Source organism: Cyprinus carpio, chromosome A11 (assembly GCF_018340385.1).
Source record: "Cyprinus carpio isolate SPL01 chromosome A11, ASM1834038v1, whole genome shotgun sequence".
Lineage (NCBI taxonomy): Eukaryota > Metazoa > Chordata > Actinopteri > Cypriniformes > Cyprinidae > Cyprinus > Cyprinus carpio.
In genome coordinates this window covers 10962065-10984088 of record NC_056582.1, presented here as the reverse complement: position 1 = coordinate 10984088, position 22024 = coordinate 10962065, and the positions used below count along the sequence as shown (strand labels likewise).

Sequence of the window (22024 nt, the reverse complement as noted above, 5' to 3'; positions counted from 1 at the left end):
CAAATGAGCAGCGAGTTTAGGACTTCAGCTTACCTCTAACTCCACATCTAATTCAGAGTGCTTAAAAGTGATGTGTTGAAATCTGTTGAGAAAGAGATACAGGTGCTTTTTAAATTATAAGGCAATTGTGCATACACACACACACACACACAAACACACATACAGACCCTGGAAGGAAAGACTCTGGTTACAGATATTTCTTTGTACTGGGTCTGTGAGGAAATGGAAGAGAGGGGAAAAAACTGTCTGGTGGAGTCATTGGATCTATGGGACTATGACTCCAGTCTGAGCAACAGGCTGTGGATGGGACTTAAGTGCAATGAAGATCAATTCTTCTGTAACTTTAACTCAGTACCCTTGTCATCATTTTACCCTTGGGCTTTATACAAAAAACTGTAGTAAGCGCTGGGCTGTGTTACAGCTGACAGCAAAAATTTGCATAGATACATAGATTTTTATACCTGAAGCACACCTGCTTACAAATACTGTTTTAGTGAAAATACATGGAGAATATCTTGTGTCTGAGTACAGACCTTGAGCCATTCAAGTTGTATTAATGTTTTTCTATACATAACAAATCAGCAGTCATGTACTTTTTTGAAGGACATGGCCATGGCCAAATATATATATATATAGATATATATATATATATATATATATATATAATAACCCATTGACTTTAATAGTATATTCTCAATAAATTAGAATGCCGTGGAAAAGTTCATTTATTTCAGTAATTCAACTCAAATTGTGAAACTTAAAATATTATTAAATAAATTCAATGCACATAGACTGAATTGGTTTAAGTCTTTGGTTCTTTTAATTGTGATGATTTTGCCTCACATTTAACAAAAACCCACCATTTCACCATCTCAACAAATTAGAATACTTCATAAGACCAATAAAAAAAAAAAACATTTTTAGTGAATTGTTGGCCCTCTGGAAAGTATGTTCATTTACTGGACATGTACTCAATACTTGGTAGGGACTCCTTTTGCTTTAATTACTGCCTCAATTCGTGGCATGGAGGTGATCAGTTTGTGGCACTGTTGAGGTGGTATGGAAGCCCAGGTTTCTTTGACAGTGGCCTTCAGCTCATCTGCTTTTTTTGGTCTCTTGTTTCTCATTTTCCTCTTGACAAACCCCATAGATTCTCTCTGGGGTTCAGGTCTGGTGAGTTTGCTGGCCAGTCAAGCACACCAACACCATGGTCATTTAACCAACTTTTAGTGCTTTTGGCAGTGTGGGCAGGTGCCAAATCCTGCTGGAAATGAAACCAGCATCTTCAAAAAGCTGGTCAGTAGAAGGAAGCATGAAGTGCTCCAAAATTTCTTGGTAAACAGGTGCAGTGACTTTGGTTTTTTAAAAAACACAATGGACCAACACCAGCAGATGACATTTGCACTCCAAATCATCACAGACTGTGGAAACTTAACACTGGACTTAAAGCAACTTGGGCTTTGAGCTTCTCCACCCTTCCTCCAGACTCTAGGACCTTGGTTTCCAAATGAAATACAAAACTTGCTCTCATCTGAAAAAGAGGACTTTGGAGCACTGGGAAACAGTCCAGTTCTTCTCTCTTAGCCCAGGTAAGATGCCTTTGACGTTTGTCTGTGGATTAGTGGCCAAGAGGAATACGCCCAACTGTAGCCAAATTCCTTTGACCCCAGCCTTGACCCTCAGTCCATTCCTTGTGAAGTTCACTCAAATTCTTGAATCAATTTTGCTTGACAATCCTCATAAGGCTGCGGTTCTCTCGGTTGATTGTGCATCTTTTTCTTCCACATTTTTTCCTTCCACTCAACTTTCTGTTAACATGCTTGGATACAGCACTCTGTGAACAGCCAGCTTCTTTGACAATGAATGTTTGTGGCTTACCCTCCTTGTGAAGGGTGTCAATGATTGTCTTCTGGACAACTGTCAGACCAGCAGTCTTCCCCATGATTGTGTAGCCTAGTGAACCAAACTGAGAGACCATTTTGAAGGCTCAGGAAACCTTTGCAGGTGTTTAGCTGTGATTAGCTGATTGGCATGTCACCACATTCTAATTTGTTGAGATAAATTGGTGGGTTTTTGTTAAATGTGAGCCAAAATCATCACAATTAAAAGAACCAAAGACTTAAACTACTTCAGTCTGTGTGCACTGAGTTTATTTAATACATAAGTTTCACAATTTGAGTTAATTTACTGAAATAAATGAACTTTTCCACGACATTCTAATTTATTGAGATGCACCTGTATATATATATGCGGGGAAGAATATGTATATGATGTCAGAATTTTCAATTTAAAGCAAATAATTAAGAGAGAGTTGGAAGTTCTGCCACAACATTTTAGACAAACACACATTTGTTAACCCACAATAATTATGCAACTTATAAAAAAAATATTTTTTGGAAATTGCATTAAAAATCTGAATGGGCAGTTTGCATGGGCATGATGTCTATTCCACAAGTGTGTGTGTGTGTGTGTGTGTGTGCATGCATATGTGCTTTTGTGTGTGAAAAGGTAAATGTATTTATATAGCCTTGTGTCGTCTTGTAGATTAAACTAAATCTCACTGTTCCAATAGTCTCTAAAATAATCCCACACGCACACACACAAGCTATTAAATACATATTGAAATGAGATGCTGTATAGTGCAGGGTGTTGAAATTGCCTGCTTATCTCCAGTAATATCGGCTGAGTGAGAGCTGATGTACTCATCTGCAAACACACTGATACGGCAGGGCCAGCGGTGTGGAAACTCTCTGTGTCCATTCGGATTGGCTGTCGGAGCTTTACTGTGAGCTTCCCCGCAGATGCTTGTGCACATAAATGCATGCACCGATATTGCCTGGAGATGTGGGAATGCAGCAGGCTGGAAATGTTTCAATGAAAAGCCAGATAAATGCACAGGAAGACTTGGCCTCCCACCGCATTTCAATATTGTGCATTTTCTAGAAATCCGAGATGCTTTTAAGAACTTCTGTTGGCCCTCACACCGATTGGACTCATTTTCGGCAGGGCCTCTCGTTGGAGAGATAGTTGTTTTGCAGGGATTCATTTTTCTGCTCTGTTTGAGCCCCAGAGCATGAAATGGTGTATTTAGGATCAAGTCTTGTTGTTGCAAATGGCTTGTGTTTGTGTGTGTGTGTGTGTGTGTGTGTGTGTGTTAGTGAAAGAGAGGGAGCAAAAATGAGCGAGACAGTGACAGGGCGCAAGAAGGTTGACAGAACCACAGAAAGTTGATGACTTTTTTAAACACAGGTCCCCAACTGACAAAAATATATAAATAAACATTTTACTAACATTCAAAACGTCCAGTTCTTAAAACGTTTTGAGAACATAAAGTTCAGGTAATTCTGAATAAACATTCTATTAACATTACTGGTTCATTTGTTCTGAGAATGTTTTCTTGTTAGCTGGGTACAACTTACACCTTTGGCATAGTTAATGAATATAACGGAAAGACTAACATTATCTTTATCTGCTTACATATGTACACTGTTCCTTTTGATACCGGAAAATGTTACACTTAGTCGTAGGTTAAAATTCCAAACAACATCTAGATGATAATATTATCTGTTCAAAGTGCGATAACGGGTCAGTTAATTCTAGCCAAAAGGTTTAATACATTATATACATATTTAATGGACAGTTCACTCAAAAATAAAAATCCTGTCTTTTATTTTCTCATTCTCATGTCTTTCTGAAGCTGTATGACATTATTTCTTATGCGCACAAAAGGAGGTCATTTTTTAAATATTTGTTTTGAAACAATGTACGCTTTATACTCCTGTCCAGTAGATGGCAAAAATGGAAGAAATGTTCACTTGCTTCTTCTAGTATTTTAGTTGCAGTTAGCACACTAATGTAAAAAGTGTATATTTGCCACCTACTGTACTATACCTACTGGAGTGTGAAGCAGGAAAGCAATGGTAGCTGCCATGATTTCACTGCACAATTGCTTAAATATCACATTGTTTTTTCACTAAGAATTATTGGAACAGTTTGAAAATGATCATTCAGCCACACAGAGCTGTGCTTATTATGTTCCTATACTATAGACAATAGACAATGGGCCCTCTTTACCCATGAGGTGTTGCTAAAATGTTGCTATCGTGACTGCACCTTTAGTCAGGGGAGCGCCATATTTATTTTTTGACAGGAATGAAAACAAGACAAGTGAGAGATGCAAGTATGGTGTGTTCTGTGGCTTATACTCTTGTTTGATAACATGCCATTTGTTCAGCTCACACCACATCTTTCCAAAAAACGTGTGCATGCTGAACTAGAGGCTAGCGGGACGTGTGACATAAGATCTTAAAGGACCTTAAAGTTCACCCAAAAATTGAAATTCTGTGTCGTTTCAAATCTGTATGACTTTCTTTCTTCTGTGGAACATAAAAAAGATATATTGAGCAATGTCTCAGTGTTTCTTGTTTGTTCATACAATGGAGTTCAGTGGTTACCAAAACCAACATTCTTCAAAATGTCAGGCATATAGGTTAGGAACAACATAAGGGTGAGGAAATAATGACAGAATTTTCATTTTTGGTTGAACTTTCCCTTTCAAGACAACTCATTGAATAGGCTGTTTTTACAGCCTAGATTTCATATGCATAAAATTAAAAATTCTATACAAAATACTGCCAGTTTAACATCCCAAACAGAGTTATTTAAACCCGATTTCACCATAATGTCAACTTTTTCCTTCCAAATGTATTTTTTGTCACATTAGTAATAGGTAAACAAGCAGTTATCATCAAACCAATATTTCTTTCCTCAATTAATTTTTCATGTTATTGCAAGACTGATACGTCAAGAAGTCAAAAAGGGTTTTATTATCATCAGCCAGCCAGGCATGTGATATTGAAGTTTCATTTTGGTGCACCCCATTTTTGTGAGACTCGGAAATTCAATTCACAATTCACTGGTCAATTTAAATGACTCTGTCTAGCAGGTAATGTACAATTAGGACTGTGCTTTATTTTCAACAGGAAAATGGGCCAAGAATTCCACCTTGGGTGCAACATGTCGCCTCACCTGCATTCGTATTTATATTTAATTCTTCTGTTGTAAGATCCGGGCAGGAGAAATCGGAATTAAATTAAGGGCACAGTTCTTTATCTTAGTCAGAGGTGGCTTTGAGCTGGTGCATGTCAATGAAGCGCGGTTGTGCGCGTGGCTTTGTGTTTGTGATTAAGGTTAAGCCAAATGCAAATCAAAGCAATCTCCCGACAGACCTTTCTATGCAGACCGTCCCACTCCACTTAATGATCAACTCAGTCTGTTCTGCTGAAGAGTCCTTCAGTTAACACACTGATAAATACCACACACACATAGACACATTCACCAGTGAGCAAACACAGGTGCATTTGCATCTGTTTAGGGCTATTAGAGGTGTGCGGGATGAACAGTGTAACAATAACAGGATGATTTAATATGTCATAACTGTTGACAGCAGTTACTGTATGTGTGTTAAATGCGTATTCAGCTTTTTTGTGTATCTATTTTCACTCCAGTATGGGTTTCTCTAATGAATGTGTCAGAATACAAAGCTGTTGGTAATGTTGTTGTGTGACTGTCTGTGCCTAGAAAATGGACAACGTGCTGCACACACACACACACACACACACACACACACACACACACACACACACACACACACACACACACACACACACACACATGCTAATGTGTAAGGAGTGTTTAATTAAAGTGCTAGGGCAAATGCACACTTTATGAGCTCCTCATGCACGCCTATAATCAAAATACCATTGTAAGTGCCCAAATATGGGATATGAATCATACATAAACTCTTTTGTATCACAACATTTGGATCGATCTATTCACTGTTTATTTTTATTTTATCTTTGAGCAATAAATCAATAAAAATTATAATTCATAATATTTAAAAATGTAAAAAATAAAATAATAATATATTTTTGGAAAATGTATATTATAACATCTCATAGCTTTATTTTTATTTTTTCGTTCAAAGCAGTTCTCAGTTTATCCACAAGGGGACAGAGTGACACTTCAATGTACACAATCACCTATTCAGACCTGTGGGGGAAATCTCTACAAAACATGTCCAAGTGATGTCACCTCAGAAGTAATAAGAATACATATATATTCATTTTTTATGACAGTTAAGCATATTTGTGTATTTTTTTATAGTAATGCATTTGGGTGTTTATATATATACTGTATGTATATATATTTCAGTACAGTATGGGAGGAGTGCTTAACTATCATAAAATATGTAAATATCAATATGCATCACCTAATAATTCATGCAAACACAGTAATTCAAGTGCATACATTAACTTCCTTGTAATGGTTGCACACAATATATATGTTAATGATGGTACATTTTTCATGTTGTCATCTGTGTGCTATGGGCTCAGGTTCCTGTGGTACTCAGTATTCATTTATTAATCCTAATCAAACTATCGAGGTAAAAGTGTCAAGCAGGAATTTGACCGGGTCGTTTTGTGTTTTACCGAGTCTTTTTGCCTATGGCAATTTCTATTTATGGGCATGTTCACTGTGCACATGAGCAACTGTGTATTGGCATGTTTATATATATATATGAAAGAAGAAGAGAAAAAGAGAGCATGAATGTGTGTGTATGTGATTGAACTCGCAAGATTGGTGATCTCTGTGAGTGTGTGATGTGGCTGTGAGATCACTTCGAGCCTGGGGGTAGGTGAACTACAGTAAACAATATATCAGTCCCATCTCTGTGGCCCCACCGCCTGTGTGCGTGTGTGGGGTTGCCTTTGAAGAACAGGGGTTGCATCGGGCCCTGAGGGTGGATATCCCTCTCTGAAGCTGCCCTTCTTTTGCTCACCCCATCTCTGTTACTCTCATGCCCTGCTCCATCAGGACTTTCATTCCTCTCTCCCTTTCTGTCCTCAGACCTTCCATCTCATCTCACCTCTTTTTATTTCTTTCCTTCCAATCTCACTTTCATCGGTGCTGTTCTATTATCATATTCTTGTTTTTATTTTCTCGCCTATATGTGGGTGTTTCTTTAACAAAGGGAACTTTTATGTGCCAGGGGTTACTTTTAATTAAAACTAGCAAATATATCTTTTCATTTTGTTATATGAAGGTCACATAACAGTTTTGTAAACATTTGATCATGCCTTGCCTTATATATATATATATATGATATTTTCAAGTGATTTTTATGTGTAGATTTTATTGTTTAACATCCTCGATCCAGGTTTTCAGGCTTTAAATATGAAAATCCATCATAAAAAGATTAATTATTACAGTTTACGATAGTATAAAAAAAGGAAGAAATTACATTATTACACAAATTACAGCTTTCTTTCAGTTGTGGTGTTATTTGTAACATCTGTATGCCCAGAAGACCAAAAGTGCCCATAGTTGAAGAAAGACACATGTACTGCTTTTTACCTCATCTGACCTCATCCCTCTCCTTCTTCCTTCTGCCATCTCAGGATCTGAACAGTGATTGAGGACGTGAGGGAAGACAGAAGAGGACAAAGTAGGAGACATGGTCTGCTCACAGGGAAGAGAGTGAACAGAGAGCACAGGACAGAAAGGTAACACAGCTGACGTCTCCTCACAACCCTGAGGCAGATTGTGACTTGTGTTTACACTTTTCAATGCTCTCCCTTGCCTTCTTTCTCTCTCTTTGTCCTGGTCTTTCTCCAGATGAAGCTGTGGGGGCAGTCATTGTGGCAGTTGCAGGTTGTAGTCCTGGTCACCTTGGTAATGTGCTCGTGCCAGTCGGTTTCTGCAGGTACACGGAGTCTGCGGGGACACACAGGTATGTCAAAGCCCTGTTGGCTTAATTACAGGAGAGTATATATTTATGAACACAAAGCATATTTTCTGGTTTACTCCAAAAGTAGATCACTGAGGCTCAGAAGACTGCCACTCATAAGTTAATCTACTGCCTGTTGTGTGTTTGTTAAATAAACAAATATTCCAGGTAGAAGGTAAAGGGGACATCGGATGAAATGTTCACTTTTTTTTTTTTTTAAAGCTTTTTTTGCATTTAGTTAGGTTTCTGGTGTGTCTGCCAGCACAGAAAAGCTAAAAAGAAAACTTTCAGCCAGTTCGTTATGGTCTGTGTGAGTCTGAAACTGTCATCCAGTTGTTTCAGTTTTCTGTGTAGATAGCTAGCTATTTGAATAAGACCACCTCTGAGCCATATAAGGATATATTAACATCATGCCTCATGGCAGAGAGGGGCGGGGTGAGCAGTAGCTCATTATCATTTAAAGAGACATCCACCGAAACAAGTCGCTGTGAAAAGAGCTGTTTATGACAAGGTAAAAAGGGTGTTGTTTTATACCCTAAAGAATCATACTAGCTTGTGGAAAATGGGTTTGATGTCCAATAAACAACATTTGCGGCAACATGTTGATAATCACAAAAATTAATTTCCACTCGTCCCTCATTTTCTTTAAAAGTGCAAAAGTCTTTCATTTGTTTGTTTATTTATTTATTTATTTATTATTTTATTTATTTTTCTCTCTCTTGATTCCTGAAATTCATGTTTTATGATTCCTGTGGCTTTGGTTTTCTGTTAACTTTTCTATCCATTATGTACCCCATGATAAAGAGACCGTGGGATGAGGTTGGGGGAGGCAGGGAGGGATGTTGAATTGATGTGTTTTCATGTTCTTATTCCTGTTTGTGTATTGTTAACAATTAAAAAACAAAAACAAAAAAGTGCAAAAGTCTGAGTTACACTGAGCACTTACAATGGAAGTGAATAGGGCCAATATGTAAAAGTTAGCATAGTCACACGTTAACATGATTTTAGTGTGAAAAAACATCTACTACTATATTTTCTGTATGTTATGTGCAATTTTTCAGCTTTGTTGCTATGGCAAAATGCCACAAGGAAAGCAACAATGATAGTAAAGGATTCTTCACATTGTCTGTTTAATGAATTTGAAAAATAGCCTTCAGAAAGGTGCTATAAAGAAATGAAAAATTATTTTTAAGAGGTCTTTTGTCCTATTGTCAATCAGTTTACTGATTTATTTATTTTCCCATTCTTTTTCTCTGTAATGGACGTATTGTGTTTCTGTGTTTCGTGAATAAGCTGTATTGTGAATTTAGTAGCAAAAATCTGGGTTACAGTGAGGTACTTACAATAAAAGTGAATAGGGGCAATCTGTAAATATTAAAATAGTATAGTCAAAAATATGTAATCACATTCTAAAATAGCCACAAAAATGACATTAAAAAATTTACACCCCAAATAATACATACGTTTTGACATATGAATAATTATGTTTTTATAAAATTATAACCTTCACATTTCTGCTTGCAAATCTTCTAAAAATTTGCCCCATTCAGTCTCAAATATTTGTTGGTGTTTTTGGTAAAAAGTTTTTTTTTTTTTTTTTTTGTGGTAATTATGTCACTAATGTTGGAGATTAAGCTTAACCTTTATTAAACCTGGAATATTTCTTAAACTATGAGTGTGGTATGCTAAGCTCTTTAAACACATATCACCATGTTTAAATCCATTCCAAAAATTTCTATTCAAAATTAGTGTAGAAAAAAAAAAATCCTCAGATTCCATCCACCCAACGAGTATAAACCACAGAGGATGTTGGCAAACCTTTCAACATCAGTTTATTTTTTTCACCCCATAAAGGACATTTAACTATCTTGACCTCTAATATAAACACACAATTACTGTTTTTGTCAGTGCTGTCCTGTTAAGGAGATTAAATGCAGGTAATTTGCATCCATATCATATTTATGTGATTGTGCTCCTGCCCTACAGTAATATTATAATGGACAGCAGCAAAGTCACTCTTTTCATTAGAGTTCATGCCTCCACAGTAAGGAGTTTTAAGCAAAGGGACAATTCAGTAATGACTGTATTAATATGTATGATCTTAAATGGTCAGGTAATAAACTCGTCACACCTCTGCGTGCCTCTGTACACACACACACACACACACACACACACACACACACACACGGATACAGACCTACCCGTCTTTGTAAAAAAGAGGGAGGGTAACTATGTCCACTTTCCCACGCTAATTGACACCCACAAACTAACTAATTCTGATTTGCATAATTCATGAAAGCTTCTCTCATGGCGACGAAGTGACCAGCAGTACATAAATATTTTAGCATGCCAAAAAAGAGCAGACTCCGGCTCTTTCGCTGAATCATCATATCAATGCAAAGTCCTTCCCCAATGTCAGTGTTGCTCCAGCTAATTATCACACTTTCTTTAATTACGACTTCTCTTTGTTTAGTTGTTGCTAATGCAAGGTGACCTTTTTGCTGGCACAGCATCTCGAGTTGGTCTGACTGATGATATTACTTTTCATTTTGACGGAGAGAAGAGGTTACTTTTCTAAGGGGGTGTTTTTAATCAGCTCGCTGCTAATTACAACAGCAGTGTGTTGTGAAGGTCACCAAAGTTTTCACGTTTCATATACCACCAAAGTGGATGTCATTACCAGTTTTAGCCTTATCCATAATTTCAAGGAAGATTATTGCTAATTGGGTAAAAACAGTTTGTTGTGAAATTGCATATTTTTAAGGGGAACAAAAGAAAGGGGTCAATTGTTGGCACACAAAATTGCATTGCCAACATTTTTCATTGATTCGTTGTTCCTTTATTTGCCATGCGATGTCTATGTTGGGGAAACTTTCAGAGTGACTTTTTGCACTGAGTGGCTGCACAAATCAGCTATTTGTACCCCAATAGTCTGGAACTCGACCTGACTACAAAAAAATTACAATTTAGCTGTTGCAAAATTGGCCTGGAGAATAAAGCATGTTTAATATTTTGCAAAGGTGACCAGACTACTAACGAAAAGGGAAAAAAGCTGAAAAATTGTAAAAATTTACTATTATAATAGTATTATGCAATATATAATTATATTCAATATAAGTATAGTCTATTTAAAGTGTCACTTTCAATATTTATATATTGTATAAAATTATATAATATTTTAATATAAAATAAATGTTTATATCATACACTGCCTTTCAGAAGTTTGGGGTCAGTATGATTAAAAAAAAAAAAAAAAAAATACTTTTTTTAATCAAATTTGCATATGGTTACGTTTTATTTTGCACTCCTGTTCTGCATATACACTATGTACTTGTAATAGTAATTACAATATGAACCCACCCTTAAACCTAATCCAAATCCACGTATCATAACCCTAACCTTATATTTTATAAGTACAGTCAAGTGCATATACTGTAAAATAATGTGCAACCTATAAAATTGATAAAAAATTATAGTAAAGACATTTATAATATTACCAATGTCTATTTAAAATACATTCAGCAATATATTTTTTAGCAGTTTTCAACAACAATAATAATAATAAATAGGAAATGTTTCTTGAGCACCAGATCATCATGTGACACAGATGTCAGGAGTAATAATAGTAATAATGATATTATATATAAAATATTTTATATTCTGTAATTTTTTCATATTTTCCAAAATTATTTACATGTATTTAAGTGTTTTAATTATGTAATTATACTGTCTTATTATCTATCTTATTATACTATCTTATTATCTTGTACACAATTACAATATCAGAAGTGCAATATATGTTAATAACATTTTCCAGTTTATAAATAGGCTTTGTCACATCTTACAGGTACCTTGAGAAAAGCAAGTTCTTCACTGCAGTGTCATTTATGACCACATGGTGGCTCTGAAGCTCTATATATGCCTGCACAGGACTAACCCCTCGTGTGTCTGAATGAGAAGCAGTAATGGGTCATTTGTAAAGTTTTCCTGTGGAAACATGGACACTAATGGGAACGGATGGTCTGAATCTTACCCAAACGAGGCAAGGGCCGTTGACTGATGGTTGACACTGAAACCAGACACTATAACTAACAACCACTTTTTCTTGTCTTGCGTGTCCTGTCATGCTTGTCCATGCTTGCAGGTAAATAGACACAATAGCGTGTGAGCGGCTGCCTTTGTTCCTGTCTGCTGTAATAGACCCTTATATAGCCAACATCGAAGGCCAGCAAAGTCCCAATGCGCATTGCATTTAATGAGTATACTCACATTCACCAACATTCCTCCATGTCTACACAAACCATTCATGGCCTTTTTCGACACATTGCTTCAGTCGCCATATAGTACAGTGTATCAAAGTGAGTCGCCTGCAGCCAAAGGCCACCCAGTCTGAGACCTCATTTGTGTTATGTGAGCTGTGCTTTGGTCTGTGTCAGTCTTGGCCATTCTTACACTCATGACATAAAGATTAAATACACAAGTTCAAACGTCCATGCAACATTGTTCAAGCTTGTGATGACATTTGACACATCCAATTAAAAATAACAGCTAACCTGGAGCTATTACCTGGGCTGAGTTATGGAGGTGTGTGGAAAATGTCATCTGGGCTCAGGTAGTACATTACAGGTGTTCTTGTTAGAAAGCTTGTTAGTGGTCACGTTGCACATTTTCTTCTTTCATGGACGTTGACATTCATCTTTCTTGAACACTGAACCAATCATCACATGAGGTGTTATTTTATGAAATCCACATCTTGAATACCTTATTTTTAATTAGTAAAAGGTATGGATGGACAGATGGGAAACAGTGCTGTAGACCATGTTTTCTCAAAAAGGAATTCTGTTATGATCTCGAAACATTGCTCTAATTTTGATTAAATTATCAGTATTAGTATAGTATTGTGGTATCCCATTTATCCCAATATTAAAGCTTTGTTTTTCAACTGTTTTTAGACTTTTAGATGCCACTGTATCTCATATGTTAGCAGGTGTTTGAGTAATTAGTGGCTGCTCCGCTAGCTGATGTGGGTTGCTAGATTGTCATTATCTTGTCTAGCAAATGTTGCCAAGTATTAATTTGGAATTACAAACAATTGTTCTTTCAGTGAAGCTGGCGGACAGAGACAGAATTTGTACTCTGTAAATGCATTCTTCTCAGTATATTTTCTGACAGTCTGACAAGAAGCCATGCTGGCTATGTTTTATTAGACATAGATCCATGTATAAATGAGGGGCCTGAAAATTATTGTCACAGTTTCACTTTTATGTCAGTCAATTAGGGAGGTCAATCAATTAAAATATTTAATTAAATTAGCTAGACAGATGTAATTAATTAGAATTAAATGCATATCAGTATTTGCTGGGGGGATAAAACCTCATTGTGTCAGCCAAATGCATGAATAAACATTTTTGTGGTTTCAGTAAAAGTTTTAAAAAATGATTCCATACTCATGTATGTGCTGTTGCTTTCTGTAAAACCTCCTGTAAGGATTTTACGTATGGGTCAGAATGCTGGATTATGATTTTCTTTTAGCACATTTTTTAAATAAAATTAATCTCACTAAATTAAAAAATTACATTGACAGTCCTACTCATAGTGCATATTTTTTGCAGTCATTGTCATCACAATCTACCGAGTTCCCTCAACCCGAGTCACAAAATGTCTGCCCTTTTGGTGCTGACACGCCAATCGGCTATTGACAGCAGAAAGACATGCTTCTTGATAAATCGCACAAAGGCTCACCCACCTCGCACTGTCAGAATATATCAATCGCCTGGCTGCCCCATCAGCTCAAGGTAATGGCGTTTAGCTTGACACCCAGATGCGTCCGCCACAGGGATAGAGGCAGTTAGCCATGCTTGAAATCTTATTTGATTTCAGGCTGATCTGAGATTTATTACTCTGAGACCATCATAACAGCGCTGTAAAATACAGAACAAGATGGCTATGGTGGAACGCTGAGCAGTTAATTCCAGCGTCGCAGTCCTGGAGGAGAAGCTGTGCAAAAACGAGCGATTATCCCTGGAGTCTCCTCACTGTGCTTAATGGTGCGGTGGAGAATTTTACAAATGACTTCTGCTGCCAAGTGTGTAAGAAGAGGCAGATACAGAGAAAAGCTCATTCAGATGCATTTGAGCTGTTCATACAGCACAAATTTTCCATGCCTGTTCCCTCATTAGCTTAATGCCACGTCTACAAGCATTCTAAACCGTTTTTATGCTCTGAAAACTCATTTTTGTGAGTTGTCGGTTGCTGTAGTCCTTAGGGCTGGAGATGTGTCAGATGGAGTGTCCAAGATGTGATGCCTGCCTGTATGTGAGAAAGGTGTAAGACATGAGTGATAGTGTGAAGTGTGAGACCTTCATCCTCTGGTGGCAGTGTGATTTCTCTGCACAGTATGTTGTTAAATCCAGGGAATTGCTCATCTGATTAATTGTAAATGACTGTTAATGCTGTATAAAGGGTTGTTATGCACATGAGTGTATCATTGAAAGCAAGTGAGCTACTTAGGTAGGAAGTGGGATGTGTATACGCTTGATGCTTATGGCTTTCCCGTGACCCCGTTATGCAAGTAGGAGGCAGTATCGCCTTTGTTCTTGGGGTTTGGTGGTGATGGGGTGTCTTCCTCTGAGCACTGAGCCTCCAACCTCTTGATTCTCTGCAATCTGCACACTAACAAGGCCCACAAAGCCCCCACACACATGCACATGTGCAAATTGGAACACACGGTGCGCTTCCAGGAAAGTTACACTCTTGTGAAAAATAGAATAGCATGCTATATTTATATGCACACTACCATTGGAAAGTTTGGTGTCAAAAAGTCTCTTATGCTCACCAAGGGTGCATTTATTTGATTAAAATTATAGTACAACCAAAATATTGTGAAATAGTATTACAATTTGCAATACTTTTTAAAATATTTTAAAATGAAATAGCTGTATTTTCATCAGCCATTACTCCAGCATTTAGTGTCCCACGATCCTTCAAAAATCATTCTAATATGCTGATTTGATGCTTAAGAAACATTTTTTATTATTAATTGTAAAAAACAGTTGAGCTGCTTTATATTTTTGTGGAAAATGATACTTTTCGGGATTATCTGATGAATAGAATGACACACACAGCATTTTTTAAATATATATATTCACACACACACACACACACACACACACACACAGACACACACATATATATATATATATTCAAAGCATCTTGCATTTAAAAAAAAATGCATGAAACTGCAAAGAACCACTGAAAAACCTTAATATTTAAGAGTTTAACACAATAGTGACTAATTTCTACAGTCTTTTAATTCTTCATTGCTATTTAGTGTTTATTTATATACCATTATAGTATTTATTAATATTTTGAATTTATAGCTTTTGTTTTTATATTTTGAGTTTTAACAATTTCTATTTAGCTTCATTTCGGTTTTAATTTTTTCCAATTTTAGTACTTCAGCTTCAACTTATTTATTTCATTTAGTTGGCAAGGCAACATTTAAAATTCAAATTAAATTTTTTTGTTTTAGTTTTTCAGTTAATCTTTATATTTTATTTTATTTCAGCTTTTTGATCATTTACTGAAAATGATTTGTAATAGTTTTAGTTAACGATAACAACACGGTAAAGCTTCAGATACAAAATCACACATCAAAGACACTTTTTCAGATAAAATTCACACACGTGCCTCTCGTTGCAAAAATCCCCTACCACCTCATCTCGAGAATACAGAAGCACACCATCCATCATTCATTATGTCTCCGATACCCGTGCAGGATCCGACATGAGGCCCCGTGGTGTCAGTCATAGTCACAGTTAGAGATCTGCCCTTATCTGTTGTTTATCCAGCAATGTCGGAGCTGACAGAGACAGAGCATGTTGAGTTCTTGAGAGGCACGCACACGGCCATCCAGCCTGTAAGCATTCACCCCCTGGACTCCACACACTTCCTCTAATTAAAGCCCAGTTGGTGGGGTCCATGTTGGGCAGAGAGGACAGGGTGATGGGGTAATGTGGCTACACATGGAGCCTCAGGGGAAGAAGGCAGAGGGGTGAGTACAGGAGGAAATGAAAAGAGAAAGAAGAAAGAATGAGACCTCTCTAAGGTGAGGAGCATCACCTTTCCCAGGAGGAAGCTGTCAAATAAACTCCACATCATAGCAGGAAAGCAAGTTCATGGCCTGATGAAATGGAAACCATCATGCTGCTTTTTGTGACTGTGTGTGCAGACCCACTGTGTCCAACTTATGTCCAAAAAAAGAGTGAACATTTAAAAGAATAAGTGGATTTTATATTAGTTAAGATACTTTATTGCATTACTTTTCACCTAAAAACATAAAAAATTGACAGTTTATTATTACATTTTTTTTACCTTTTTTACTACAATGAAAAGTTATCCTTTTATCAATAAGTTGCAGCAAGGCATCTTCTTTTGCATGTGAATAAAGAAGATCTGATCACTAAAGATTTGAAAAGACTAGAAAGTCTCATAAAAATCCAAGAGATATTCTTCTTTATAAAAGTTAACACTCGTCCACGCCCTTGGTTGAATAAAGAAGATCTGTGACCTGCAAAGAAACGTCTCAAATCCAAGAGTAAAAGTTAACAACAGACGCCCCCCTGAAATATGTCTACAGTTAACACTCGTCCACGCCCCCCTGAAACGGCTGGGTCCAACGCCGCACAGATGTTCATGCAAAGAAAGAAGGCGTACCTTTTATACTTGTTGTAGTATTGTGGTTGCCGCCGCTGCCATGTCATATAGATGCTGTGTGTTTCACTGTGAAAGCAAAACTACTTTGTTTGGTCTTCCAAAAGAGGAAGATATCCGCTTCATCATGCCTGGAGCTGATCCGTGCTGGTCACTGAGGAAATACATCAACTTTGCACTGTGGATCGCCGAATCGGCTTTCACTGTGGACGAAGTGGAGTCCAGCCTGGGGTCGTCACATGTGGTTGCCTCAAGACCAAGGTATACTCGTTCATAGAATCTGCCTGCCACACCGTTCTCAAGCCGCCCACCTCTGCTCACTCAAGCCGGCCGCGGCTCACTATAGACCGCGGCTCACTCTAGGCCTCTGGCCTCTGCTCACTCAAGGCCTCGGTGTGTGACGTTGTTTCTTTGAGAAAGCGGAACTACTTTGTTTTTGCCTTCCAAAAGAAAACACGACTAGAAATCATGTTTATATCATGTTTATAATGGGTTTTATGTTTTTGGCTCGTCGCTCCGGCCGGACAAGGCTTCACAATATGTTAAGAGGTGTAACATTTCCGTCTCACGCTTGAGGCATTCGGCCAATCACAATGCGCTGGATAGCTGGCAAATCACAGCACACCTCGCTTTTCAGAGAGATGAGCCTTGTGAAAATCGACACTTTTCAGAAGGCGGGGCATAGAGAAGAAACAATAATGTACAGTATGTGGAAAATAATGTTTTTTTTAACCTTAAACCGCATAAACATTTCATTACACCAAATACACAAAATAATGTTCTTTTTTAGAAGCATCATATGACCCCTTTAGGTTTTTTACCTTTGCGTTTACCATCTGACGTTTATTCATTTATTCATTCATTTATTTGTTACTTTTTATCCAAAAATATGTGTTGCTTGGTCCAAAAATCATTGCATACTTTATTTTGCATTAGCACTAAAAAGCTTTGTCAGTAAAAAAAACAAAACAATTTTTTTTTTATTCTACTGCACTGCGTCTTGGATTTTTAAACACAAAAACGCTTTCTGTCCAGTAATGAATGTTGGCTAGCAATGTCCCAAGAGAAGAAAGCGAGTTATGTTCAACTTAAATCCATGTCGCCTGACACCTGCTTATTCTCTCTCATGACAGCAGGGCAGATGGTTATGCCACATATAAATTCATCAGTAAACACAGACTGACTAGTTACTTTTGTATTTGAGGAATGCAAATGATATTTGATGACATCATCCAAACTGTGATTTAAATAATTTGGATATGTTATTTTCCACAGCCACCTGTTGTAACAGCTCTAAATATGTCATAATGCATTTTCGTATTACCACATTCATTCATGTGTGCATCTCTGTCCAAAAATCACATATTATGATATATTCGTATTACCACATTGCATGTACAATGAGGCACTGACCAGTACACACACACCCCACTGCAAAGAGGAGCCTGAGTTTCTTGGAGACAAATCTTGGCTGTAATTGAGCGCTCATGTTAGACTGCCTGTAAAAGGAAAAAAATCCATTGCTCAAGCAATTTATTTACACTCCGAATGGAAGAATAGAGCTCTGTGTTCATTATGTACAGTATGTACTGCTAGGGGAAGTGGGAAAGAAAAAGAGCGAAGACTTGGACCTGGCAGCCCTTAAGCTGCTTGTTAGATGCTGACACTCTCATTAAATATAGATGCTGTTTCTTATATTGGGTGGGTTATTATTATTAAATGTTAGGGTTAAATCCATGAGCAAACCTTTAAATAACTTTGTTTATTTACATCTATACACAAATTAAGTTGGCATTTCCTCTCTTGATCTTTTGCTATCTTGCTCTGCTAACTGAAAGAACAAACTTTATATAATGTTGCAATTTTTCTGGCTGGGAAACGGAAGACCAGCATGCATCGATATTTGCTTTGAGCAAAACATTTGCTTTTTGTGCATATTTTTAGAACAAGCTTTACTAGGATAAATTAGAGAAAGTGTTTTTATTTTTTCCATTTTTTTCTGTCTCTTTTCTGCAGCTTCGTACCAGGTGAAGCAGGGAACCTGTGAGGTGGTGGCTGTCCATCGGTGCTGCAATAAGAACAAGATAGAGGAACGTTCACAGACCGTCAAGTGCTCCTGTTTCCCTGGTCAGGTGGCCGGGACGACACGAGCACAGCCTTCTTGCGTGGAGGGTAAGTGCTTTTCATGTGTTGATGTTTACCCTTTATTGTCAACAAAACAAATTATGATTACAGGGGCAGATTATCGATGAATGAAAGCACATTTTTTGAGTAGTTCCTTGCAAAATACTATGGTATGACCTCAAAAAATGTTTACTATAGTGCATAAATTGTTTGTTATTACATTTTTATTTCTTTATTTAATATTTATTGCACACTCTACAAAAGTACCCAAAGGCTTGAATAAGGAAGCTAAAATGGTAGTTCAGCAAATGTGTTTTTATCTCGTTTATCTCGTTATTTCTATCAGTTAGGATTAGGTTAGGGTTTAGTGTAGGTGGTATGTTCATTTCAAATGTGATAGATGTGGTTGTGATGGATATATATAAATAAAATAATATTTTATGATAATTTTTGAGAATGTTATTTATTGTCATTTATTTCAATTTATTTCTTTTTATGAATTGTAATTTTGTATCTTTCTATCCATATGCATGAATTTTGTAACATTGTGTTGTTTAACAAACCCGCTTCTGCAATGGAGAAAAAAATTATAGCCTATAGCACCTTTTGTGGACATGACCTCTGAAAAGTACATTGAAATTTACTCGGTGCAATGCATTTCAGGTCTTGCAGAAATGTAGGCAAAGTCAAATATTTCTAATGAGCCTGGGTTAGAAATATTATGAGGATGTGCAAAATAAAAAGTGCATCAACAGTAGTGTAGTACAGCATGAGGACATTAAAATGGCCCAATTTACCCTGGTATTATCATCCATCTTGGGTGATCCATTCACGCATGATCAGCACAGACAAGTTACCATTTATACCTGATGTTAACATTTCTCTTGTGGCCAATTGTGAATGGGTTTCATTGGGAAAGGTCTCTGATTTTGCAAAATATTAGGTGTATTTTGATATCAAAGCCATTATCCATGTGACAAATGTGACTACAAAGTCCTCCGCTCCATCTCTTCTCTATTACCTAAAGGTTTAGGACAAGAGAGTGTAGTTTGGGTGATGAAGGAGGTTTAAATGTGTCCCCTCGGTCATACTGTACGCTCTTTGGTTATGAAGGCAAAAGGGCGAATGCTGGCAGCCATTTTTCTTCTTTGTCTTCTTTGACACCCGAGACAAAAGACCCCAATAGAAAGTAGGGAGGGCTTCCATGTTATGACTTTCATGGCTCTCTTTGACTATAGTTCATGTAATGACAAAAATGGGTCCTATGCACATTTTGTATTTTCCACAGATGTGGACTACAGGGCTATATTATGGAGGCAGAAGGAATCTGATGTAACCGAGAGAAAGACAACAAAAGACTTTGTAATTTATTCTTAATGAAAAAAAAAACAAAACTGAATTTTAAGCAGTCATTACTCCAGACTTCAGTGTCTCATGATCTTTCACCAATCATTGAAATGTGTTTCTTATTATTATCATCAATGTTGAAAACAGTTGTGCTGCTTAATATTTTTGTGAAAATGGTGATGCCGTTTGTTTCAGGATTTTTTTTTAAATTTTTTTTTTTTTGATGAATTAACATTTCAAAAGAATAGCATTTATTTGAAGTAGAAATGTTTTGTAACAATTTAAAGTCTTTTAGATCAATTTAATGCAAAAACAGTTGAACCGTAGTATTCATACTAATCTTACTATTAGAATATTATGTGATTATATGCATGTACTGTACGTGTGATTGTCTTTGTCTTTTTTATATGCATGTGTGTGCATGCATGTCTTTGTCTTTTAAAACTATTGGTATACGCAGAACAGCAGAAAGAGAGTTGGAAAGGCCGTGCATGAACTCACATCAGAGGACGTTTGGCTTTGTGCTGATGTAAGAGAGAGTCAGTATGATTGACCTGTGTTTTTGTGCAGTGAAGGAGAGAGTGGTGAGGGTCATTTTCCTCTATCAACATCGCTGGATCTCTAGATCCCTCAGGCCATCAGTCTCACTTTCTCCCTCAGGACCACACAGGCCTCTGGAGGGAGGTCACATAGGAACATATTCTCAGCTTCTGAAGATTCATAAATATCTAATACTCAGCACAGAGCTGGAGAGTAGCTATCTAGAAGTAGTGACATGACTAACTACATTTTTCAGTAGCTTAGAAACTGTGTAGGTTTTCCAGAAAGAAGCTAGTTTTGTAGTGGTGTAGCATGAGAAAAAGCTTTATGTTATATTATATGGCATCAGTTCTGTGCTAAAGTTCCCGTGTGTAAAGCAAAAATGAATAAATATATCATTCGACAAAAATTATCAGGCAGCACAAGGCAGTTTTAAACATTGATAATAATGATAAATGTTTCTTGAGCATCAAATCAGCATATTCGAATGATTTCTGAAGGATCATGTGACACTAAAGACTGGAGTTATGATGCTGAAAATTCAGCTTTGCATCACAGAAATATATAAGTTCCATTTTAAATATATTGAAATAAAAAAAATTGTAAAAATATTTCATATTATTATTGTTATAAATAAATGTAACTTTGGTGAGCATAAGAGACTTCTGCTTTTTGCTAGCAGCTTGTATCTTTCTACCTTACAAAAGGTTTACTGTACTTTATAGCTCATGGTTTGGCTGCAGTTTAACTAGCATCTAGTTTAGCAAGCGCAAGCAACATTTATATATATATATATATATATATATATATATATATATATATATATATATATATATATATATATATATATATATATATATTCTCATGCAAACATAAAAATCGAAGGCGTTTTTGTCACTTTGTATACCATACAGTTCACCTTTAAACAGCAGATACTGAGAAATATATTTAATCTTATTTTTTAAATAAAAATAGGATGTTAAGAAAAGAAATGTGAGATGGGAGTAATTATGATTTTCCTGTGATATATTACAAAGTAACTTAAAGATCATATTTCTATTTCTATACCGTATTAAATATTTGTATTGTGTTGTTCCTCTATTTGGCCATTAGAGGGCACTTTACCCATTCACATATCATTAAAACATCAGCGAGAGCAAGAGAGGAGCCTGAGAAAGAGTTGATTGAAACTTCACTGAAACCTTAAGAAGAGAAGTCTTGAGATATACCTTCTTATGGCAAATCAGCTAGGATCAGAATTCGATCAATGATGCACTGAGAATTTGGACTTTAAATCTCATTCAGTGAGAATGTAATAAATAAGGGATTAGTCGTCTGATGCAGAGGTCCTTTGGTACTCTGTTCTGGCTGTGGTCGTATCTCTAGTCACTCCTCGGTGAGCTCTCGAGTCTCTGCAGGCCTCTGCCGACCTGCCCATTAAAATCTCATTAGAAGGAGTGAAGGGAAGGTGATTCCCTTTGGCGCTCTGTGGGGAGAACTGCTTTACTCTGC

At 36.8% G+C, this 22024-nt stretch overlaps 1 protein-coding gene across 1 annotated transcript in view; it reads left to right on the top strand.

The window, feature by feature from the left end:
- Positions 1-22024, top strand: part of LOC109061219 (chemokine-like protein TAFA-4) — a 43282-nt gene that overhangs the window by 9325 nt on the left and 11933 nt on the right. Inside the window, exons 2-4 of the mRNA XM_042766193.1 lie at positions 7461-7565; positions 7678-7792; positions 18518-18673. Coding sequence (XP_042622127.1) covers positions 7678-7792; positions 18518-18673 — 271 coding nt within the window. The 5' untranslated portion in view covers positions 7461-7565. The remainder of the gene's footprint in view (positions 1-7460; positions 7566-7677; positions 7793-18517; positions 18674-22024) is intronic.